Source organism: Achroia grisella, unplaced genomic scaffold (assembly GCF_030625045.1).
Source record: "Achroia grisella isolate CSIRO2021 unplaced genomic scaffold, CSIRO_AGI_Agris_v1 utg2471, whole genome shotgun sequence".
Lineage (NCBI taxonomy): Eukaryota > Metazoa > Arthropoda > Insecta > Lepidoptera > Pyralidae > Achroia > Achroia grisella.
In genome coordinates this window covers 359,125-385,956 of record NW_026712739.1, presented here as the reverse complement: position 1 = coordinate 385,956, position 26,832 = coordinate 359,125, and the positions used below count along the sequence as shown (strand labels likewise).

General features: G+C 33.7%; 2 protein-coding genes across 2 annotated transcripts in view; one reads left to right on the top strand and one right to left on the bottom strand.

Moving 5' to 3' along the window:
* Nucleotides 1–26,832, top strand: part of LOC131842748 (lachesin-like) — a 187,839-nt gene that overhangs the window by 43,163 nt on the left and 117,844 nt on the right. The gene's annotated exons all lie outside the window — the stretch shown is intronic.
* On the bottom strand, nucleotides 11,155–15,633 carry LOC131842782 (uncharacterized; the record flags this gene model as incomplete). The annotated part of the gene is made up of 3 exons (XM_059191350.1): nucleotides 11,155–11,432; nucleotides 13,562–13,715; nucleotides 15,610–15,633. Coding segments are annotated over 3 exons (456 nt in total), but the record flags the coding sequence as incomplete, so codon positions are not given.

Here is a 26,832-nt window from a genome sequence, read left to right as displayed (position 1 = left end):
ATGCCTTCCAGCGATCTTGCACAGACTGTACTTTGTAGTTTAGTTAAAAAAAATTTACTCACTCAATAATAGTCCAATTTTGAAGCCGCGGTATACCATATCGGAAACAGCAGTTGAGAGACATTAGAAGTGAATCTGAAAGATACTTATGTATTATATATATAGATATATATAAATATAGATATAGATGTAGTTATGTTATCACATCCGGTTTCCTCGAGAGACTACAGCAAAGGGTTTATTAAGAAGGTGGTTAAGAAACGGGTTCCATTATCATTACATATATAAAACAAAGTCGCTGTCTCTGTCTGTCTGTCCCTATATATACTTAAATCTTTAAAACTACGCAACGGATTTTGAAGCGATTGTTTTAATAGATAGAGTGATTCAAGAGGAAGGTTTATATATATAATACATGTACACCCGTGCGAAGTCGGGGCAAGTAACTAGTTACATAATATAAAACAAAGTCGCTGTCGCTGTCTGTCCGTCCCTATGTATGCTTAAATCTTTAGAACTACGCAACGGATTTTTAAGCGGTTTTTTAAATAGATAGAGTGATTAATAGAGCATAATAGGTATAGTTTAATAGAGTAAAAAAAATTAAAGTTTCTTTTATAGATGATTAGCTACTCGCCCAGGCTTCGCACGGGTGTACAACATTTATTTAAAAAGAATACGAGCTGAGTTTCTTGTCAGTTCTTCTCATCTCGAAATCATTCCGAACTGACGGTAGATTTGACATATCATAAGAGTCTGTAGTAGACCTACATGAATAAAGATATTATGAATACGAGCTGAGTTTCTTGTCAGTTCTCATCTCGAAATCATTCCGAACTGACGGTAGATTTGACATATCATAAGAGTCTGTAATAGACCTACATGAATAAAGATATTTTGAATACGAGCTGAGTTTCTTGTCAGTTCTCATCTCGAAATCATTCCGAACTGACGGTAGATTTGACAAATCGTAAGAGTCTGTAATAGACCTACATGAATAAAGTTATTTTGACTGATTAAATTATTGATTGCTTGACAATACTGTCCACCCCATCTTGTATAACAGCCGTGAGGTATATATCTCTTGTATATTTATATAATACTTACATATTTATATGTAATAACACATATTTTTTAACAAACACTAAAACTTACACTTTATAATGTCTAATAGGAATGTTAGCCAAACAAAATTCTGTATTTATTTGAAAATGTACCATTTTTTTTATGTTTTCAAAACATACTCTATGCTTTTTGAGATTTGGTTATGGTTTGTGCATACGAAATGCGATTTTTTATGTCCGTGATTTAATAAAACATAGATAAGGATTATTTAAAACTGATAATCTATACATTTATACATATCTATACATCTACACATCTATACATATAAATAAAATTGGAGTGTCTGTTTGTAATATTGTAAAAACCGTTTTTACTACATGCATATGAATATAAATACGGTACATACACCAAAATAACATTTTTTACAATTTTTGTCTATATGTCTGTCGGTCTGTTTGTTCCGGCTAATCTCTGAAATGGCTGGACCGATTTTGACGGGACTTTTATTGGCAGATAGCTGATGTAATAAGGAGTAACTTAGGCTACTTTTATTTTAGAAAAATGAAATTAAATTCCACGCGGACTAACTCGCGGGTACAGCTAGTAGTGTAAATAATATTTCACGGTAGTGACTTTATAGCAACAATAAGATTTAGTCAGACATTTGGAAGTATTTTTATAGAATGTGGACAACCATTATCACTTAGAGTAACGAAAAATAAATAGCCGATTCTCAGACCTACTGAATATGCATGTACAATTTCATAAAAATCGGTCTTACCGTTTCAAAGGAGTATGGTAACTAACATTGTGACACGAGAATTTTATATATAAGACTGGCTACTCGTCCCGGCTTCGCCCATGTACATGTATTATACATATAAACCTTCCTCTTGAATCACTCTATCTATTAAAAAAAACCGCTTCAAAATCCGTTGCGTAGTTTTAAAGATTTAAGCATACATAGGGGACAGACAGCAACAGCGACTTTCTTTTATACTATGTAATGAAGAATATAGAATTGGCCGTCAGTTTGTTTGTCACTGCAATTACGTTTAAAAATCTTATTTTAAGTTCATATTATAATATAATAATAACTTACGAATGTAATCGGCTTCAATATTAAGCAATTTCATATAATTTGTTGTTATAATTGTTGTTGAAAGTACTTATTTTTAAACCACAATGATAGCAATGAGAATTTGATGTAAGTAATTTCATATAATTTGTTGTTCGAAAATCCTCTTTTTAAACTACAATGATAGCAAAGAGACTTGTTGTAAGTAATTTCATATAATTTGTTATTCGAAAGTACTTTTTTAAACCGCGATGGTGGCAAAGAGACTTGTTGTAAGTAATTTCATATAATTTGTTATTCAATGGTAGCAATGAGAATTTGTTGTAAGTAATTTCTTTTTGTTGTTCGAAAATCCAAACAATCGTAGCAATAATTTGAGAATTTGTTGTAAGTAATTTCATATAATTTGTTATTCGAAAGTACTTTTTTAAACCACAATGGTAGCAAAGAGAATTTGTTGTAAGTAATTTCATATAATTTGTTATTCGAAAGTACTTTTTTAAACCACAATGACAGCAAAGAGAATTTCTTGTAAGTAATTTGGTATAATTTGTTGTTCGAAAGTACTTTTTTTAAAACCACAACGATGGCAAATATAATTTGTTGTTTGAGAGTCCGTTTTTTTAAACCACAACGACGGCAAAGAGAATTTGTTGTAAGTAATTTCATATAATTTGTTGTTTGACAGTATTTTTTTTTAAACCGCGATGGTGGCAAAGCGTATTTGTTGAATCCAATTCGAAACTACTCGCGCATCACCGACACATGCTCCGTCAGTCTCGTGACATAACATCGAGTAATTTCACTGTCATATATCATTTCAAACCGGTATACTATATTTACATAGTATAAAATGGCCGCCGCTATCTGTTCGCTTATATCTTTTAAACTAGCTTTTGCTCGTGGCTTCGCTCGCGTTAATTTATCCCCTTAGGGGTGGAATTTATCAAAATCCTTTCTTAGGGGATGCCTACGTCATAGTAGCTTTATGCATGCAAAGTCTCAACCCGATCGGTTTAAAATTGACAAACTTTCATCCGCTATTTTATCTGTTTGGGGATAGAATTAATCAAAATCCTTTCTTAGCGGATGCCTACGTCATAACATCTACCTGCATGCCAAATTTCAGCCCGATCCGTCCAGTGGTTTGGGTTGTGCGTTGATAGATCACTATGTCAGTCACTTATGAGTTATATATATTTAGATATACGCAACGGATTTTAATGCAGTTTTCAGTAATAGATAGAGCGATTCAAGAGGAACGTTTATACATGCGTGTTATAGTATAGAATAAGCTGGGAATTTCAAATATTTGTAATACAGTGCGAAGCTGTAATGTGTCGCTAATCATTACATAGTATAAAATAAGGTCGCTGTCGCTGTCTGTCCGTCCCTATGTATGCTTAAGTCTTTAAAACTACGCAACGGATTTTGAAGCGGTTTTTTTAATGGATAGAGTGACTCTTGAGGAAGGTCTATATATATAATAAATGTACACCCATGCGAAGCCGGGGCGAGTAGCTAGTATGTTTTAAATACTTAAAAGGAGAAATGCGTGAGATACATTACTCATAGTCTCTCTTTCTATTTGTATATTTGAACGAACAATATTTTTAAAAGTACATCATTTTAGAATGTTGCATACATTTCAATCGATTTTTGAAATGAGCCACAACACTAATATTAAAATGTTCTTTTTTCAAATTTAAATCGAATGAAATATTGTTTTTTCGAATGTAATTAAAAGGTAAACGTTTGGTCTCCATTATGTTTTATTACAATCGACTTTTTAATTTAATTACAGCACAGAGTTCCAATATTATATTTTTTAATTTATCTATTTTTATATATTCTATTATAAAATCTGATGTTAATTAATATTTCATCGAGCTACTACAAAGTTATAATGTTATTGTTTGCACTGAATTATAATGTTATATATTTTTTATTTATATTTTTATGTAGTCTATTAGAAAATGTAATTTTTAATTAATATTTAATCGAGCTACTAGAAAGTTACTGTTTTTTTTTTATTGTTTTTCTTTTTTTTTCTAATTTATGTTCCTTAAACTGACAGTATTTTTTAAAATTAATATCTATATTATAAATACAATATTTATCACTGACAACTGTTAATTTTATATTAGAAACGAATGTAAACTGAATTAAACATTATAAATCTCTAACTTATAATGTGTTAGCGAGTTGATAACGCAGTGGAACTAATTGTATCAGAAAATCTTTTTTATTACCATCTATGCGTATCATTGTACTGCTATAAATTCATTTTGACGATTTTGGATGTTCTGTTCTTTGCATATTTTGGATTGTATTTGCTTTGTTTCGGTCTAGTACTTTTGGTTATAAACTCTACTCTGTATTTGGCATTTGTTTGGTTAGAAGATTTGTAGATCCTAATATTTTACACACGCTAAACAAAAGTAAACCACAAAAACTATACCTAATTAATAATAATACTTCTTAACGCGAACGAAGCCGTGGGCAAAAGCTAGTTCAAAATATAGACTTGCTGTCCCCAAATGTCGTTTAGAAAAAGTCAATAGGTCTTTTATGGGAATAGGTATAAAAATTTACAATAAGATACCAAAGGATATATTGGAATTACCCTTAAATATATTCAAAACATCTGTTAAATCATATTTACTGAGCAAAGTCTATTACTCACTAAACGATTACTTGAATGACGAGTGTGCATGGCAATAGTTGTTCATGCACGGGATTTTCATTTAATGTTACACATAGACACCTATAAAAATATATGGTTTAAAAAAAAGTAATTCAATTGAGTTCCTTGCCAATTCTCCTCAATTGGATCTATATACCGAACTGGACGGTAGGGACAAAATAAAATTATAATGTAAAAATTTGACGTTCATAAGCGGCTAAAATGTCCTACATGAATAAATGATTTTTTAATTTGAATTTGAATCTTAGACACTCTTATGATATGTCAAATCTACCATCAGTTCGGAATGATTTCGAGATGAGAAGAACTGACAAGAAATTCAGCTCGTATTCTTTTCAAATAAATGTTGTATATTTAAATGTATTAAATTACAAAATTATGTAATTTTTTCAGTGAATAAAAATACTATCTGGTGGTTTAGCGGTTTAGTACACCGCTTTACTTCCGATGGTCGCGGGTTCGATTTAACTTAAATATTTGTATTCATGAGTATGATTGTTTGTATCGGTTTGGGTGTTTTCTATGTATGTTATTTATGTATTTCCAAAAATATATATATAAGTATTTACATCAATTGTGTAGTAATAATAATAATAACACAAGCTCTGCTTACCGTGGGACTAGATGGCGCTGTGTTAATTGTCCTGGGTTATTTATTTATTTATATCAGTTGTCTAGTACCCATAACACAAGCTCTGCTTACCGTGGGACTAGATGGCGCTGTGTTAATTGTCCAGGGTTATTTATTTATTTATATCAGTTATCTAGTACCCATAACACAAGCTCTGCTTACCGTGGGACTAGATGGCGCTGTGTTAATTGTCCAGGGTTATTTATTTATTTATATCAGTTGTCTAGTACCCATAACACAAGCTCTGCTTACCGTGGGACAAATCACACAACGCCATCTAGTTCTAAGTTAAATGAGAGATGGTAGAGAATCAAATGAGTTTTACAAAGTCCACCTAACTTAAATTCATACAAAACTCACTAAACGGTGTGAATAAAAGAAAAAAATATATAAGAAAGTTTCGACCAAAGATTAAGCAAGTTGAAAACAATTTTATTTTCAAGAAACAAACCTACTTTCTTGCCTATCGGGTAGATATTTCACGAGTTACCAAAGTGGATTATCTTTATAACTCTCTAATACTTTTTACTTTATGGTAACGGAGTTGGCGGGAAAATTTGTCTTATATTACATACTAGCTGTACCCGCAACTTCGTCTGGAATTTAACTTTATTTTTCTAAAATAAAAGTAGCGTAAGTAACTCCTTATTACAACAGCTATCTGCCAAAATAAATCTCATCAAAATCGGTCCAGCCATTTCAGAGATTAGCCGAAACAGACAGACAGACAGACAAAAATTGTAAAAAATGTTATATCGGTGTATGTACCGTATTTATATTCATATGTGTGTAGTAAAAAACGGTTATTTCAATTTTACAAACAGACACTGCAATTTTATTTATATGTATAGATAACCCCAAAGGTCAGTATATACGCATACATTATTTGAACAGCCCCAATAGTTCAGGATGACATAAAACTTCACTCAAATCTCCATTTCTTTTATCTTTATATATAAAAATTACGTGTCACGTTGTTTGTCCGCGAAGGATTCCTAAACTACTGAACCGATAACAAATTTGATTTGCACATTGTGTGCAATTTGATCCAACTTGAAAGATAGGATAGCTTACATCTCAATTTATAGTCGCAATATTATTTTATTCATTTATTCATGTAGGACATTTTAGCCGCTTATGAACCTTATAATTTTATTTTTTCCCTACCGCCATATATGATCAGCAACGCGTGGCCGTGCAATTATTTACAATGGTGTCTTTGTCTATAGTAGATATATATATATAATTTATTATATGGTCAAAAAGAAAAATAACCTAAAATTCTTTAATAAATTAACTACCCCGGCCATTTTCTATTTAATCTACATTAAAAAATGAATTTATTGGCGACGATTATTAATCGGAATATGACAATATAATATAATATTATATGTATGTATATATATATATATATCTATTCTAGAAATAGAAATAATCTTTATTCAAATAAACTTAATATAAGCACTTTTGAATAGTCAATTTTTTTATTCTACCGCTTATTCGGAATGCAGATTCATCACAAGAAGAATAAACAAGATACTTGAGTGTTGCTCTTTTAAATAAATATTGATTTAATTATATTTAATTAACAACAAGGATTAGGCATGCGACAATCAACATAGAAACCGCTACGCACTTAACTTGTTTTATTTGAATAAAGATTTATATTTCAATTTATATGTATGTTTGAATTTCGTGTGGTAGAGCAACCAATTATGTTATGAGCCGTCGAAATTAGGCACTCGTAATTCATCCACGTCATGTTATAATGACTAGGTGTTAAATTCAGGGTGTGATTACATGTACCTACCTCAAGTTATATTGTAACCTTTAATATAGTACTTATAAACAAGTGAAAATTTAATGTCCTAATAACATTAAATTTTCACTTGTTTATAAGTAATTATAATAATCTCAGGACAATTCACACGGCGCCATCTAGACCCAAGTTAAGCTAGCTAAAGCTTATGTTATGGATAACTGATACAAAGACATATTTTTTCATAAATACATACATATTATACATACAAAATACGGGCACATCTAGTTTGTATGTATGTATGGTATATCTCTTTTAGAAATAAGTCCTCCTTTATAAACAAAAGTTCTAACATATATTCAAAACTTGTATTTAAAAGTGCAATAAAGTATATATATATATTTTTTTCTACAAGCAATATCATATATAGTCCTAGCATATAATAGGGTTGTATATATACAACCCTTAGTATAGAACCCCTAAAAGTAGGACAATGTGGTAAAAAAAAGGCCGCCGAAAAAGGTTTGGGCAAATCAATCTTGCTTTATGAATAACAAATGCCCGTTGAACCGGATATATCCAGTATTAACCGGAAAATACCAGTGGATACTGGTATCCGTTTAAAATTGAATAGAAACGTGTAGGTTTATGAAAAATATTAGATACAGTATCAATATTACGGTGTAGAGCGTATCGGCCGCTGAAGAAGTTTTGAGAAACTTTTTATTTTTTATGTCCTCTAATCTATCTTTGTTGATAATTGTGAAATAATTAGATACTTATGCACTTATTTAATAATTTATTTGAACAAATAGACGACATCTTTTATTGCCTTTAACAAAAACCGGAAGGTGAAAGAAAAATAGATAATAAAAAAAAATAACAGAGAACACAAAAGTTGTACAGAGTAAGTTACTTTAAAGATAGAGATTAATATATTCTAACAATCTTTATGCTAAGTTTACATTCAGTCGCTTCCCCTGCAACTCGCGCTGCCGGAAATATTGCCGGGCGACAACTGAGAGAGGGCTGAATGTAAAAACACGCTGCCACTCGCGCTGCCAGTCCTTTGACTCGCGCACGAAAAACCGACAATCGAGGGAGCGCCGGGCAGCGCGAGTGGCAGCGCCAATGGCATGGGAAGTGTTTCCACTCGTGTTTACACTCTCGCGCTGCTCACTACCGTGCACACTTCCCTGCCCACTCGGGCTGAGTGTAAATTGAGCATTACTTTCTTACTAATATTATAAATGCGAAAGTAACTCTGTCTGTCTGTCTGTCTCGCTTTACGTCAAAACTATTGTACTGATTATAATTTGGTACACAGATAGTCTAGACCCTGAGAAAGGACGTAGGCTACTTTTTAATGCGAAAAAAGGGTCGAAATTTCCTTTCATCCCCCTTTTAAACCCTTAAGGGTTTAATGGAAGAATCGTCATTTTTTAAGTTAGAAGCTTGAAACTTGTTGTTGAGGCTGTTGATTAAATACTAATAAATATCACATTCAAAGTTTGTAAAAATGTTACCCTTAAGGGGGTAAAAATTTAACCTAAAGGGGAAGTTTGTATGGAAAATCATTCATTTTATTTTCCCTTTTTGGGATTGTTTATTTAATATTTTGTCTTTGCTTGGTCGAGGTCACTGGAACACGCGGACACAACTAGTCTAAATATATATCTCAAAGGTGACTGACATAGTGATCTATCAACGCACAGCCCAAACCACTGGACGGATCAGGCTGAAATTTGGCATGCAGGTAGATGTTATGACGTAGGCATCCGCTAAGAAAGGATTTTGATTAATTCTACCCCCAAGGGGTTAAAATAGGGGATGAAAGTTTTTATGAAACTTGGCAATTTTAAACCGGTCGGGCTGAGAATTTGAATGCATAAAGCTACTATGATGTAGGCATTCCCTAAGAAAGGATTTTGATAAATTCCACCCCTAAGTGGATAAATTAACGCGAGCGAAGCCGCGGGCAAAAGCTAGTAATATGTGAAGCTGCATTACTGTGACTGACTCACTGATTGACATAGTTGTTATCTCAGAAGGAGTGTCCGAGGTCAGGACGATGTATAGGGGAAAAGTTCCTTGGGTTAGGGTGACCACGAGAAAATTCCGAAAGTTGGGAAAATCCAAGATGGCGGACAAAGATGGCGACTAACTTTTACAGTTTTGCTCGGATCGATTCCGTTTAAAGAGCTATTTGGCACGTCTAGGCGGTAGCCAGAAAATGACGGAAAAATAAAGTTAAATACCACGCGGACGAAGTCGCGGGAACAGCTAGTAATTAAATATATGCGGTATAAAATGTACAGCGACGTAATATCTGTACTGTTACTTCTTTTGTTCTAGTTCATATGAGAAATAAACCTTCAATATATGCAATGCTAGACTCTCGCCGTTTAAGAAAATAAATATTTAGTGCGAAGTGACGCGAGCCCGTCCGTACCGTTCTGAAGTTTAGCAATTCAAATGATAGAGAAGTGCGAACGATTTTATTGTCAGAACCGGTTTTCTGCACCAATCGATTTTCGAAAACTTTCCCGCGCCTTTACAAGTGTCTGAAAGTGTCCTTTTTAAATGGTAGCGTAGGAAAAGTGTAATGGTTTGTTTATGGTGTTTGAAAGTGTTTGAAAGTGTTCTTTTTTTAAATTCTATTGGCAGTTTTTCCGTTGATTTAAGTTAGATAAATTACTAACTGCTTTGTAGATGGTGTACTGCTCTAGACCTCTAGGAATTAAAGATTGTAAACACCTTCTAAGTGTCTAGTTAGAAAAAAAAAGTGTAATGGTTTGTTTATGGTGTTTGAAAGTGTTCTTTTTTTTTATTCTATTGTGTATTTTTTTTAGCTAAATTAAACTGCTATTGTAGATAGTGTACTGCCCTAGTTTTAAAGATTGTAAACATTTAAGTTAGATAAAAAATGACGTGTAATGGTTTGTTTATGGTGTTTGAAAGTGTTCTTTTTTTAAATTCTATTGGCAGTATTTCCGTTGGTTTAAGTTAGCTAAATTACTAACTGCTTTGTAGATAGTGTACCTCTAGGAATTAAAGATGCTAAATTCTTTAATCTAAGTGTCTAGTTAGGAAAAGTCTTAAAAACAACAATATTACCCTAAACCTCTAGAAATTTAATATAATCTTTTTAATTCCTAAAAGTGTCATTAGAAATGTCTTGAAAACAATAATATTATTGAAAACAATCCATAGGTCGCTGGTTCAAATCCGGCTCGAAGGACCATTTGTTCTGAATACTTCTTTAGTAAACAAGCCGGTGATACAACGAGCTCATACTAAGGAAATATTCAAAATATAAATATTCAGAATATAGGATAGAATAGAATAGAAAATCATTTATTCAAATAAACTTATATAAACTTATATATTGACTATTCAAAAGTGTAAAGCACTTTTTTACTCACATTTTTTTAATTTACCGCTCATTCGGAAAGCTGTCTCATCACAAGATGAATGAGCAAGAAACTTGCGTGTTGCTCTTTTAAGTAATTTTGTTGTTACATTTCTAAGTTGAAGTGTGTGAATACAAACTACCAACTAGCACTAATTCAATTAAATACTCAAATAGAAAAAATATTAAATATACAACCAACTGGATGAGAACTATGTAAGAGTGATCAGTCGGAGTGATTACAGCCAGTCCCTACAAGCTGCACTCGTTCACGAGTATGACGGATGAGCCAGCCATCACTGCGCTCGACCATATTGAAGGGAACTCAAACAAAGAAACATGAAAGAAAGAAAGAAAGATATAAAAGAAACAGTAAAATAAAATAAAAGATATAAACTTTAATGATATTTTCTATATATTCCAATTACTAAACACTTTTAAACATACTTTCAAAATGGCCGCAATGATTTTTGTAATTGAAACAGAAGAATTTGAAAGTGATTTAGATGGTGATTTCTCCGCTTAATAATGAATCCGCTATTGCCCCAGGAACGCTGAATAGAGATGTGAACAGATTGTTCCTTCTGCCATCTTCTCCGAATCTTCTTGATGGCGGAGGAGGGGGTGGAGGTGGCGGGGGCGGGGGTGGAGGTGGTGGTGGTGGTTCGGGGGGTTTAGGCGGAGGTGGAGGTGGCGGGGGCGGGGGTGGAGGTGGTGGTGGTGCCGATGGAGGTGGAGGTGGTGCAGGAGGGGGCGGTGCGTCCGGAGGCTTCGAGTCTTCTGTAATAAAAATATAATCATTACCGTTTTGATCCCTATCATTATTATACGGTTTTGTCTATTTAAATTTAGTAGACGTTTTGTTAATCTTTGATTTGGACATACACCACTGCAAGCATTCTATGGCAAGGAAGGAAATGCCAGGATTGGTACATTCAAAAGCCCTAATATCGGGCTATCCAACAAATATTAGACTACTGCTATTGAGTAAAAACAACATATGCATGATAACTAGAGCCCTCACAGGACACTGCAAATTAAACAAGCATATGGCAAAACTATAGCATATGGCTATTCACGACAAAAATCAGCAGATTCTGCCAAACTGAAGAGGAAACGCCACTACACATCCTATGTGGTTGTAGACCACTCATGTATAAACGAAATATCTCCTTTGGAAGGTCTACACTCTTTCCCGAGGAGATAAAAACCATCGCTCCTAAGAATATCCTTCAATTCTTGTCCCTGACGGGCCTAGGTAGCGAACTTTGAAAAAGGGCGAGCACAATAGATCTATGTAGGTCGCAGTGCTACATGTGCTACAAACATCTGACAATAACTCAAACAACACAAAAAGTATTCTAGGATTATACATGAGCGGTTGCTTCGGTTTCAAAGCCTCTATAAAGAAGACTGTCTGTAGTAGAGATGTGCTAACTCGTAATAAACATGACTCGAGTTAACTCGAGTTGAAATTCATGTAACTCGAGTTAACTCGAGTTACATGAATTTCAACGATAACGATAACGATTATAAAAAGTTTTTTTTATTATTTCGAACAATTCTAATGTTTTTGGGCGCAGCTAGCCTTGAAAGCTTCACCGAACTATAGGGGGCGAGTAGAAATAGCACTTAAAGCCGCAGAAGGACTTATAGAACGCATAATCATTTTAATGATAACATAATCGGACGAATATGCGAAAATAAAATGATGACAACCTCAAATCAATATTGAAATATTTGTGACGAGTGAAAATTGTATGATATGAAATGATCGGGAAATTTCATGTCATTGTCGGTTCGATGACAGAATCATGCTCTCGCTCTTTCACTTGATTCATTCATTTCTTCCAGTCGTTGAAGGTTTTGTTAATTCTTTGACTACTACTCGTTTCTTTAAATAAAATTATATTCCTGCATTGGTTTGACCAAACGATATGTTAAACGAAGATCTGATCTGCGGCACTTCGTCTGTATCACACTTACTTGACATTTGTCATTATATTTCGCCCAATTTACATTTTTTTTTAATTATAATCTATGCGTTATTCTGATGTATAAGCTATATTACTGTAAAGTTTCATCAAGGTCCGTTCAGTAGTTTTTGCGTGAAAGATTAACTAACATCCATCCATACTAACAAACTTTCGCGTTTATAATATTACTAGCTTTTTCTCGCGGCTTCGCTCGCGTTAAGAAGTATTATTATTAGGTATAGTTTTTGCGGCTTTCCAGTACTTTCATACAAACTTTCATCACCTATTTTATCCCCTTAGGGGTGGAATTTATCAAAATCCTTTCTTAAGGGATGCTTACGTCATTGTAGCTTTATGTATGCAAAGTCTCAGCCCGATCGGTTTAAAATTGACAAAGTTTCATACAAACTTTCATCCCCTATTTTATCCCCTTGGGGGTAGAATTAATCAAAATCCTTTCTTAGGGGATGCCTACGTCATAACATCTACCTGCATGCCAAATTTCAGCCCGATCTGACCAGTAATTTGGGCTGTGCGTTGATAGATCACTATGTCAGTCACCTTTGAGTTATATATATTTAGATTTTCTTTTTATATTAATTGACATTAAATTATAATATTGGTAATATATGTTTTATTCAATTGATTGATATTTTTCTGTGGTCTAGCTGTTTAGCGTACCGCCTCTCTTCCGACGGTCGCGGGTTCGATTCCTCGCACGGCACAAACATTTGTATTCATGAATTGTTTGTATCTGTCTGCGTGTTTTTATGTATAATACGTATGTACTTACGAAAAAAAATCTATGTATTTGTATCAGTTATCTAGTACCAATAACACAAGCTTTAGCTATCTTAACTTGGGTCTAGATGGCGCTGTGTGAATTGACCTGGGATTATTATTATAAATTAAAATATGTAGATTTAAACTCACCACCAGCACATGTGAAGATGTTCAGGTTGATCGGTGAACAGCCGGCCTGGCCGTCCGCCCTCCCCTGACCGTATCCTCCCCATGGATTCTGACAGGTCTCAGTTATGGGGCAGGGGAGAGAACAGAATGCATTGTAAGGTCTGGCTGTTATAAGGTGAACTGGAAATATAGATATATTAATTACTGGTCTGGAATTCGATTCTCGATGACAAAAAACTAATCTGAATTTTAAATCAAAATATCTTTATTCATGTAGGTCTAGTACAGACACTTAGGATATGTCAAGTACATTCAAAGCCCTAATTTCGTGATACTTTAATCAACACCCTTATACGCTATTGGTATTGGAAAAAAACTTAATAAGTTAGAAAAATATATTTAGAAAATAAAGAAAAAGTTATTACAGACTCTTCTCACTTAGAAGATACGACGATATATGGCTACTCGAACAAATACTCCAATAGACTACTGCTATTGAGTAAAAACAACATATGCATGATGACTAGGGCCCTCACAGGACACTGCAAATTAAACAAGCATATGGCTAAACTAGGCCTAGACTACGACAAGAATCTGCAGATTCTGCCAAACTGAAGAGGAAACGCCGCTTCACATCCTATGTGATTGTAGCCCACTCATGCATAAACGTAATATCTCCTTTGGGAAGTTTACACTCTATCCTGAGGAGATAAAAACCATCGCTCCTAAGAATATCCTTCAATTCTTGTCCCTGACGGGTCTAGGTAGCGAACTCTGAAAAAGGGCGAGCACAATAGATCTGTGTAGATCGCAGTGCGACAGGCGCTACAAATATCTGACAATAGTCGACACAACCCAATAAAAAAATAAATAAAAAAATAGGAGATACGAAAAAAGTTTACATCCTAATCTACTGAATATACGCAAACTTTCATAAGAATCGGTCAAGCCGTTTTGGAGGAATTTTACAAACACTGTGACACGAGAATTTTATAAATATGTTAAAAAATATGGTCGAGCGCAGTGATGGCTGGCTCATCCGTCATACTCGTGAACGGGTGCTGCTTGTAGGGACTGGTCTGCTCTAATCACTATGACTGATTTCCTCTTATTAATTGTTTAACCAGTTGGTTATATATTCAATATTATTTCTATTTTAGTATTTAATTGAATTAGTGCTAATCGGTAGTTTGTATTCACACTTAAACTTAAATTGTAAGTAATAATAAAATTATTTAAAAGAGCAACACACAAGATTCTTGCTCGTTCTTCTTGTGATGAGACAGCTTTCCGAAGAGCGGTAGATTGAAAACAAAATGTGACTATTCAAAAGTACTTCAATGTAAGTTTATTTGAATAAATGATTTTCTATTCTATTCTATTTATTTTTATTATAGAAATAATTCAAATATTAACTACAAATATGAATATACTAAATTATAAGCCCAATGCCCAGTGATTCCCAAAGTGGTCTATATCGACCCCCAGGGGTCTATAACAAACTGCAAGAGCCTACGACAGTGTTCATCTTGTTGTTTTTAACACTAAACTTTACTACAAATAGAAATTTACAAAAAATCAATACCAGATAAGAATGGGGGGTCTACCCAAAACCGAAAAATATGGCGAGGGGTCTACGACACAAAAAAGATTGGTGTTTGGGAAACTCTGCTACCAAAATGTTAGGGAATTTACTCTCTGTATATATGTATATAGGGAAAAATAAGGAAGCGTCAGTCATTTATGGTATACCTTTATGGTTCTGCGGATTTCTTGGGCTTCAGGGTCTCGAAGGTATCTTCACTAGCTTTCCAGTTTCACAGTAGGTTTAACACAGTTCTAATTTATTTTAATTCACAACACAATGCGCGCGCGTCATGGCCGCCGTACAGTCGGTTCAGTACTAGTTAAGGGAGGGGAAGGAAAGACGCGGGAACAGAAAACTAACGGACTCTAATATAATAATCTGTGCTTACGATGGTACAGGGTAGATTTTGAACAATTGGGAAATTCTATTATAAGCAATATAAATTCTACTATAATAAGTCTAAAATTTATTATAAACTGATCAACTTACGTATTAATAACAATATTAATGTAAAAACATTAATATTATACATTTCCAAGTAAATATTTTACTTGAAATATGGTCACCCACATGACTTCAGCAATGAGGAAAAATCTACACAATTCCTTATAATATACCTCGAAATATTGTAAATATGCACAAACGAATTTTAAGTCTATTCCCATGTATATAAAGTATATATTCAAATTGAATGTTTAATCGTCAAAATATAAAAGAAACGGTCAAGCACGAGTTGCGATTAAAAAAAAACAATTACTGTGATAACGCTTTTGTTTTATGTTATAATAAAAAATCAAAGTTACCTAGCGTTATTAAATAATAATCTGGAATTCGATGCGGTGAATTGTTTTATAAATTAGTAGCTGTCCCGGCAAACGTTGTTTGGCCATATAAATTAATAACGCCATAAAAAATAGAGGTTGATGATAGAAGGGTGAAAGTTAAGGATTGTATGTATTTTTGTATGTTGTATCATAAAAAAATAGAAACGAAAAATTTGTCTAAAAAATAAAATAAAAAAATTTAGGGGTGGACTACCCCTAACATTTAGGGGGATGAAAAATAGACGTTGGCCGATTCTCAGACCTACTCAATACGCTCACAAAATTTCATGAGAATCGGTCAAATCGGTTTCGGAGGAGTATGCGAACGAAAACTGTGACACGAGAACATTTTTTAATAAGATTAGCGGATCTGGCAAACGCTGTTTTGCCATTTAAATTATTCAAAAAATCAAAAATCATTATTCATGTAGGACATTTTAACCTCTTATGAACGTCAAGTTTTTACATTATATATATATTAAATAAATATTGACGACCTCGATGGTCTAGCGGTCTACACCGCTTTACGTCCGATGGTCGCGGGTTCGATTCCTCGCACGGCACAAACATTTGTATTCATGAGTATAATTGTTTGTATCGGTCTGGGTGTTTTCTATGTATATTATGTATGTATTTACGAAAAAAAAAATATCTATGTATCTGTATCAGTTATCTAGTACCCATAACACAAGCTTTAGCTAGCCTAACTAGCTAACTAGATTTTACTCGCGGCTTCGCTCGCATAACTTCATTAGTGGCTGAAGTAGCAAAATGTTGATATTTTATTTTATTGTTTTTTATAAAAAAAAATTTTTTTTTTTTAATAAATATGATTCAATCTAATACTTCCAAGAATATATATACAAAATTTCATGTTGATCGGTTCAGTAGTTTTTGCATGAAAGAGTAACAAGTCGCTGTCGCTGTCTGTCCCTAGGTATGCTTAAATCTTTAAAACTACGCAACGAATGATGCGGTCTTTTGAATAGATTTTTAGAGGAAGGTTTATATATATAATATATGTACACCCGTGTGAAGCCGGGAGGAATAGCTAGTACCTTATACATATATCAGAATAACATACTGCCTATGAATTTCAGACGGATGAAACCGGGCAAAGCAGCATAGTAATGTGACGAACTAGACGGTATGAAAAAAAATATATAATAATAATAATAATCTCAGGACAATTAACACAGCGCCATCTAGTCCCACAATTAACATGGGTACAGACAACTGATATAAATAAATAATCCTGGACAATTAACACAGCGCCATCTAGTCCCACGGTAAGCAGAGCTTGTGTTATAGGTACTAGACAACTGATATTAATAAATAAATAACCCTGGACAATTAACACAGCGCCATCTACATGGGTACTGATATAAATACTTAGATATTTTTTTTTGTAAATCCGTACTTCCTTACTAATATTATAAATGCGAAAGTACCTAACTCTGTCTGTCTGTCTCGCTTTCACGCCAAAACTATTGAACCGATTTAAATGAAATTTGGTACATAGATAATCTAGACCCTGAGAAAGGGTATTTTTTTAATGCGAAAAAGGATTGTAAGGTTGTTGAAAGAGGAGATGAAAGGTTGTATGGAAGAATCGTCGTTTTTATAGCTAGAAACCTATTTTTTAGACGGTTAATTAAATATAAACTAGCTACTCTCCCCGGCTTCGTCCGGGTGTACATGTATTATATATATAAACCTTCCTCTTGAATCACTCTATCTATTTAAAAAAACCGCTTCAAAATCCGTTGCATAGTTTTAAAGATTTAAGCATACATAGGGACGGGCAGACAGCTACAGCGACTTAAGTTTGTATAAAAATTACTCTTAACGAGGTAACATTAAATAGGGGATGAAAGTTTTTCTCTGGTATAAATTGAAATAAAACAATAAAATGATATTATTATTTATGTACACTCCCAATTGTCTATGGTCTCGTAACTGGCTGCAAACTTCTGGTTGACGTACAGCCTGGGAACACGTGGTATTAAATTGTATCTGTGACAAGAAAAAAATAATTAATCTACAATCGACCATCTTGTGTTTTAATCTTATAATATTACTAGCTTTTGCCCGTGACTTCGCTCGCGTAAGTATATAGTTATTATTATTAATTAGGTGTAGTTTTTGCGGCTTTGCTTTTGTTTAGCGTGTGTAAAAAATGAGGGCCTACAAAATCTAAGAAGATTTATACATAATTTCATCCCCTCTTTTATCCCCTTAGGGGTGGAATTTATCAAAATCCTTTCTTAGCGAATGCCTACGTCATAGTAGCTTTATGCGTGCAAAGTTTCAGGCCGATCGTTTTAAAATTGACAAAGTTTCATACAAAATTTCATCCCCTATTTTATCCCCTTGGGGGTAGAATTAATCAAAATCCTTTCGTAGGGGATGCCTACGTCATAGTAGCTTTATGCATGCAAAGTTTCAGGCCGATCGTTTTAAAATTGACAAAGTTTCATACAAACTTTCATCCCCTATTTTATCCCCTTGGGGGTAGAATTAATCAAAATCCTCGCCTACGTCATAGTAGCTTTATGCATGCAAAGTTTCAGGCCGATCGGTTTAAAATTGACAAAGTTTCATACAAAGTTTCATCCCCTATTTTATCCCCTTGGGGGTAGAATTAATCAAAATCCTTTCTTAGCGGATGCCTACGTCATAACATCTGCCTGCATGCCAAATTTCAGCCCGATCCGTCCAGTGGTTTGGGCTGTGCGTTGATAGATCACTACGTCAGTCACCTTTCAGTTATATATATTTAGATTAGTAAACATAGCTTTTGCATTTTTATACCTTGGTCTTAGATGTTGAAATAGATAGATAGATAAATTCTTTATTCACAATTACAGACACATAACATACATGAGATACAGAAAAAACACGAATTAATAAAAGAAATGTAGGTGACTTTATGTGCCGCAAAAGTGAAAAGGTAGCCAACTCAGCATAATGCTACAGATAAATCTGCAGCGCTGATATTAAATTTGTCATGTAAATGTTTGTAAACGAAGTTACTAGGGTCAGTTAGTAGGCAATAGAATCAGCATTTTCTTTTCTTATTATAATAATATTTCAGAACAATTAACACAGCGCCATCTAGTCCCACGGTAAGCAGAGCTTGTGTTATGGGTACTAGACAACTGATATAAATAAATAAATAACCCTGGACAATTAACACAGCGCCATCTAGTGCCACGGTAAGCAGAGCTTGTGTTATGGGTACTAGACAACTGATATAAATAAATAAATAACCCTGGACAATTAACACAGCGCCATCTAGTCCCACGGTAAGCAGAGCTTGTGTTATGAGTACTAGACAACTGATATAAATAAATAAATAACCCTGGACAATTAACACAGCGCCATCTAGTCCCACGGTAAGCAGAGCTTGTGTTATGGGTACTCAACAACTGAAAGAACTACCTAGATTCCTTTTTTTTTTGTGAATACATACATTATATACATAGAACACCCAGACCAATACAAACAAATATACTCATGAATACAAATAATTATATATATATATATATATATATAACTAGCTACTCGCCCCGGCTTCGTACGGGTGTACATGTATTATACATATAAACCTTCCTCTTGAATTACTCTATCTATTAAAAAAAAACCGCTTCGTAATCTGATTCTTAGTTTTATAGATTTAAGCATACACAGAGACGGACAGACAGCGATAGCGACTTTGTTTTATACTATGTAATGATAAACAAATAAATACATATATGTACCTTAATATAATTTGACGTCGTTCAGTATCGAAACCAAATCCAAGACTGCTTAAGGCTGTGTGCATGAGACCTGAAATTTAAGAAAAAAAAACATTCATAAATAAATATTTAACATTAAAATGTAGAATGAAGATGACTTTAATAAATAGTCATTAATATAAAAATTAATAACCCTAACATTTAGGGCGATGAAAAATAGATGTTGGCCGATTCTCAGACCTACTCAGTACGCTCACAAAATTTCATAAGAATCGGTCAAGCCGTTTCGGAGGAGTATGGGAACGAAAACTGTGACACGAGAATAAAAATTTAATAAAAAAACATTTTTGTTTTTGTTCCTGGTTTATCCGCGATCAGTATGTCTGCTGTAATCGGATTGGTTGGCAAATGGCAATCAGAGTCTGCAGTCCATCGAGTGCAAGACTTCTTATTTAATGACCCTCTCCGGCATACATTCAGGAATTAAGAACTGGAGTTTTGCTTGTCTAAATGCAGTAGTTATGTTATTTTCATGCGTTTTGGGAGGTTGTCAGTTAGTAACCTCTGAGCTAGTTCATTGGGATGGACATTCAGCCGAGCCTTGTATTTTGAGCATGTATTGGAATTGTAAGTAGCTTTGACGTAGTCTGGTGTTTTGAGTAGTCATGCTCACTAAAATGTCCAGACTTGTGGCGGCGTGGTGGGCCGGGTCATTGGGCTCACTAAAATATGGTCGAGCGCAGTGATGGCTGGCTCATCCGTCATACTCGTGAACGGGTGCTGCTTGTAGGGACTGGTCTGCTCTAATCACTATGACTGATTTCCTCTTATTAATTGTTTAACCAGTGGGTTATATATTCAATTTTTTTTTCTATTTGAGTATTTAATAGAATTAGTGCTAATTGGTGGTTTGTATTCACACACTTGAACTTAAAATTGTAAAGTAATAATAAAATTATTTAAAAGAGCAACACGCAAGTTTCTTGCTCGTTCTTCTTGTGATGAGACAGCTTTCCGAACGAGCGGTGGATTAAAAAATGTAATGACTATTCAAAAGTGCTTCAATGTAAGTTTATTTGAATAAATTATTTTCTATTCTATTCATGTGCCAGCAAGCTCCTCTCGTAGTGTGGGCAAATTCGAAATGTGATGTACTTCCGAGTTGGTTACAAACCATGGTGCCCTAAGAATGGTCTTCAAGATAGTGTTCTGGGGCCGTTGGAGAATCTCAATGTAAGAGGTACTAGCACTTCCCCACAGTTGAATTTTTGTAGAAAAATTTTAAATACATAGCACTGACAATATTATCTGACTAGACTAATAATGAGTGCGTAGCGATTTCTATGTTGATTGTCGCTTGCCTCTTACTTGTTACACTGTAATTATTTATATAAATAAAAAAAAACATCTATTAAAAAGAGCAACACACAAGTTTCTTGCTCATTCTTCTTGTGATGAATCTGCATTCCGAATGAGTGGTAGAATCAAAATATGACTATTCAAAAGTGCTTGTAATGAGTTTATTTGAATAAAGATTATTTCTATTTCTATTTCTATTTCAATGCCATAGGTCCAAATCGGTTTGATGACCAAGGTGGTCATCTGATTTGGACCTTAATAAGATTAAGCTTATCCTCGTATAAATATCCTAATCGGGGGAAGCCGATGGTTAGTAATGTGGACTGATGATCTTTTATTTTAGAACAGTAAAGTTATATTCCACGCGGACGAAGTCGCGACAATGGCTAGTTGATTAAAATTTCAATAGCCAATGTAAACTTGTCATGTATGACTGACTGTCAAAATGGACATGTCACGACAGGACAACCCTGTCATGACATGTAATTAATATAAAATGTAAATTAAATTTTAAAAATTATTTTCAGTGTACCAAATAAACAATTTTCTTTCTTTCTTTCTTTCATGACATGTCCATTTTGACAGTTCCGTGATAGTGATGTGTGTTGCGCGCGATGTTATCATATCGACAATTAAATATTTATCGACACTTAGAAAAACATCACTTAATTTTATTAATGTTTACCACTGTTATCGAATACGAGAACTATTTTCTATTAATTCATTATTTTTATCGAATATTTACTTACTGTCTCTGTGGTGTAGCGGTTAAGCTGGCTTACTTCGGGTAGTCGCGGGTTCGATTCCTCGCACGGCATATTTACTCATGAGGCCGAGGCAATTGCCGAGGCTATCTAATTTATATATTACTATGTTATACTCTACAATCTATACATATAAATATAATTGGAGTGTCTGTTTGTATATTGAAATTGAAGATCAAACGAACTTACCAAGTGAAGTTCGATCGTAATTATGTGAGCAGCTTCATTCGAAGCGATTTCCGTTTAACATAATGTAGTAGCGCCATCTACTCTAGACCTTAGCACGATAATTTAAATACCTTCTTTTTTTTTTTTTTTTATTGCAAGCCAATCACTCCCCTCCTTGTAAGTGGGGCGAGGCTACGTTTTAAATGTAATCGTTCGAGTTAGTCATTTTGTTTAAAGTTATGAATCTGTTATTTTATTTTATAATCACAAGTATTATTGGGATGGGATTGATGCCAATATTAATTGGGTTGATAATAAATCGCTTCGAATGAAGCTGCTCACATAATTACGATCGAACTTCACTTGGTAAATCTTCAATTATGTTTCGCACTTCATTCTTTGCGATTTCCGTTTAACATAATGTAGGATGTTTAAAGTCGTGATTTTAAAATAAAAATTAACAATGACAAATAATACTTATCAGTATTTGTTTTTGTAATATATCTCGGAATAGGTAATAATACGTCGGCAGACAATTTTTAGAATATTTTTATTAATATACAAATCAAAATCAGTTCTCCATTGTAGGTAATTTTGTATACAATAGTTATAATGTTGTATCATCTAGTAATGATTCTGCAAATATATTATTATTTGTAATTTCTTTATTGTAGGCGAGCAAACGCTGAAGATGAATCAGACCATCCTGCGTCCTTTTAATTACTTCTATACTAACACCCAGTTTGTTAGCCTTCGATGTGGCTGCATGTCGTGTACTATGTGAACTAAATATTGATGTGTTAATGCCGCTTTCTTCTAATATATCTTTTATCCAATGGCTAATAGTCTGGGGGCCGATATTAGAATGAGGTTTTTTGAAACTCACAAAAAGCCTGTTGTCATTATTACTGCGTAGCAGTTTAGTTTTATTTAGGTATGATTGTAAACAACGAGCGGGACAAATTTCTGGACGGGTATTATAAAACGGAAGTCGTAATACGGGTAGAGATGTATTTAATTTTGTTGTCTTAATTGCGTCTGTAATCTTTATCAGAATTTCATTAGACATTGTATAAATATTATTTATGTGGATTAATGACAGAGTTTGTACACGATGTGCAGTCACAAGGGCGAGTAACGTTACTGTCTTCTTGGAAAGAGTTTTCAAATCAAGGTCATCGTTAGGCCATTTCTGTGCTAGAAATTGTAAGACAATTCCAGGGTCCCAAGTTATGTTATATTTTGGGTTCGATGGCCTTAGTTTAAAAACTCCCTTCATGAAGCGCTTAAGTCTATCATCATCCAGATTATTGCTTAATAACAGAGACAAGGCGGATTTGTATGTATTAATCGTTCCATATTTGGCACCTTTATCGAATGCATCCGTTAAAAACTCTATTATTGGAGGTATAGATATAGAAGTATAATCATAATTATGACAACTGCAATAATTGAGCCAAGCTCTTATACCGCCGTCATATTGCCTATATGTATTATTTGATAATGATGCAAGCATTATATCTACTGATCTCGGTGTTAGTGACTTCTTTAATAGAGTCTGCCGGATAATTTCGCGGCAACCAACGTTAGAGAGCGGTGTAAGCTGTGCACGGATCTGTAAGGAGATTTAAGCAAGTTAATACGTGGTGAAAAATATATAAGGTCTGACTGACATATTCTTTTGAACAAGGGGAACCATGGTTGGGTTGGCCAGTATGGTACGACAACTATACCCTCCGCCCTGTCTAGTATTATTTTTTGAATCATTTTCAATATCATTGAAAATGGTGGAAAGGCGCTTCCCATGAAATTGTGAAAGCATCAATGGCCCATGCTCCCGGTTCATTTTTCCATGTAACATATGTATCACATTTAGAATTGAGCGACTGGCAAATAAATCAATATTTGCCACACCTAACTGTAATTTCATTATACGTAATCACTTAATTCCCACAGTATCGCAAAATTTCTTCCTAGACAGTCTATCATATTATGATGCAAACACTATAATACGACGTCTTTCACACCATTTCCAAATATCTCGAGAAACCTCATTTAGGTGTGGATATTGGACACTCCCCATTCGATTTATACAAGAAATTGCTGTTACGTTATCTATTCTTAGTAACAATTCACATTCATGATAATTACTGGCAAAGACTTTTAATCCAAAGAACGCAGCTAAGTTCTAGTTCATTGATATGCAAATCTATTTCATCTTCTTTCCAATAACCATACGACTCTTCACCATCACAGTAAAATGAGGCGTCGCTTTACGGTAAGATTTCTTTTTATAGGGGAATATCCATTATCCACATTTTTCAGCCACCATAGGAAATCTCCTTTAATAAAATGTGGTAAAGTTACAATTCGATTATAATTGTAATTTTTTAATAAAGCTTGATATTTGAATTGTTCAAATAATTTTGTATGTAACCATGAATACTGTAATGCCGGACAAGCAGATACTAAAAGACCAACCATTCTAGCAAAATCTCTTAATTTACATTTGTTTTTATGTAAAAAATTATGGATATAATTTTTTACTTTTTCTTTTTATCTGTAGGTAATTGCATAATCATCTTATCAGAATCAAAACAGAAACCGAGAAATCTACAGTTCGTACTAGGATTCAAACAGCTCTTATCATATTTATAATGAACCCTAACTTTTTGAGTAATAAGCATGTGTTTTCTATATTATACTTGCAATCGATATAATCTATTCCAATACAGAGAATGTCATCTAAGTATATTACAGATATACAATTTTGATCGCATAAATTCCATAACCGGTTTTAATAACTTTGTGAAAACATACGGAGCTGTGCATAAACCAAATGGTAAACAATTAAACTCGTAAAGTGTACCATTATAATTAAATCGTAATAGTTTTCTATGTATTTTATCGATGTTAACAAAAAAATAGGCGTCCTTTAGATCAATAGAACCCATATGACAATTTTTAGTTAAATTTTATTGTCGTTCTGTAATCTTCCATTTTAAAATGATCGGTGCTTATAAATTTATTAAATTGTTTTAGGTTTAGAATAAAGCGTTTTTTGCCATTTGGTTTAGTCACAAGAAATATATTGGATATGAATTCTCCATCTTCATGGAAGCATTTTGATATCGCATTGATATCGATTAGTTCCTGAATTGCTTTAATAAATTCGTTGTGCTCTTGTGAAGATTTAGGGGTGGTACATGGTATTACAGTTTGAACTGGTTGTGCGACTAATGGTATTTTATAACCTTTTATCCATGATAATAAAACACGATCATTAGTTATCCGAATCCATTGATTGTAAAAATATTGTAATCGACCAGCGTATTGACTTACCTGTGAATCTATCTCCGATGATTCTTCCTGGTCGGTGAGAATGCTCGTCGCGGCGGCGGTGGTGCTGGCGGGCGTAACGATAATTGCTGCGAGGCTGACGTGTCGATGCATCTTGATGTTTCGTTGTTTCTGAATGGTGGTTTCATTTGGCCCCTGTAGTTTAAATTCCGGGTTTTTGACATATTTTTGTAAATTGACACCCTGCTAGTTGATGCTACAGGATTAATTTGGGATAATGATTCTCCTGTTTTCTGTACAGATTTTGCTGCTTTGAGCTTCTCTGCTAAATCTTCAAAACAAGAATTTATCTCGTTTAGTAGTATCGAACGTATCGCGTAGACTACAATTAATAGAACTCATAATAATGTTTCGTCTAGTTTTTGTTTCCACGTTATGACTATCGCACAATAAACGACACGCATCACTAAGAGGTTGTAGCAATTTTTGCTTGGAGTTTTCATTCTGCAGAATCATCTGACTGTACAATCCCAATCTGACAATGCGTAGCATCTCTCTTGACTAATATATCCGGCATTGCAACCTTAGCTTCTGGATTTAATATTGGAGCCATTAAATTACTACAGTTAGCTTAATATCTTTTAAGAATAATATCTTTAGTAAATTTATTAATATATCTTCCCAACGTATTTGAGTGAATATTTTTACCAAATAAACAATTTTCTTATCATTTCTAGTTGCATCTTTCTGGTGTATGAAACATTTATTTCTTCTTTGTCTGGGACAGGCGAAGGATTTGACAGTTCCTGTGGTAAAGGAGACATCAGATGAATGTATTGTTGAGATGGCGACATGATTATCATATCTGTACAATTAAATCTTATATCAGTATTCACTGTATCGTCGGCGTTGTCAAAACATAATAACATTATAATTATAAATCTTCAATTTTAACGGCAATATCGACAATGTTTAGGAAATTGACTAAAATTTACTTACCATTATCATCTGATGAAAGTTATCGAAATTTCTGTTCCACGATCTTTTTCAACTATTTTTTCTATTAATTCATTGTATTTTAAAAAATATCGAATATTTATGCGTGCGACTGAGCACGAAAACTCTGTTAAAACGTAGCCTCGCCCCACTTACAAGGAGGGGAGTGATTGGCTTGCAATAAAAAAAAAAAAAAAAAAGAAGGTATTTAAATTATCGTGCTAAGGTCTAGAGTAGATGGCGCTACTACATTATGTTAAACGGAAATCGCAAAGAATGAAGCTGCGAAACATAATACCAGTTCTTTACTACACGCATATGAATATAAATACAGTACATACACCGAAATAATATTTTTTACAATTTTCGTCTGTCTGTTTGTTCACTCTGAAGTGGCTGGATTTTGATTCCTACTAGCATGTAGGCTTAGGGTACGAGAAATTTAAAGCAATTGCCGTTTATTAAATATAATTTAAAAACAAATAATATTTTTTTACATATAATTTAAAAACAAATAATATTTTTTTACATTTTATGAAAAACTTGTGGT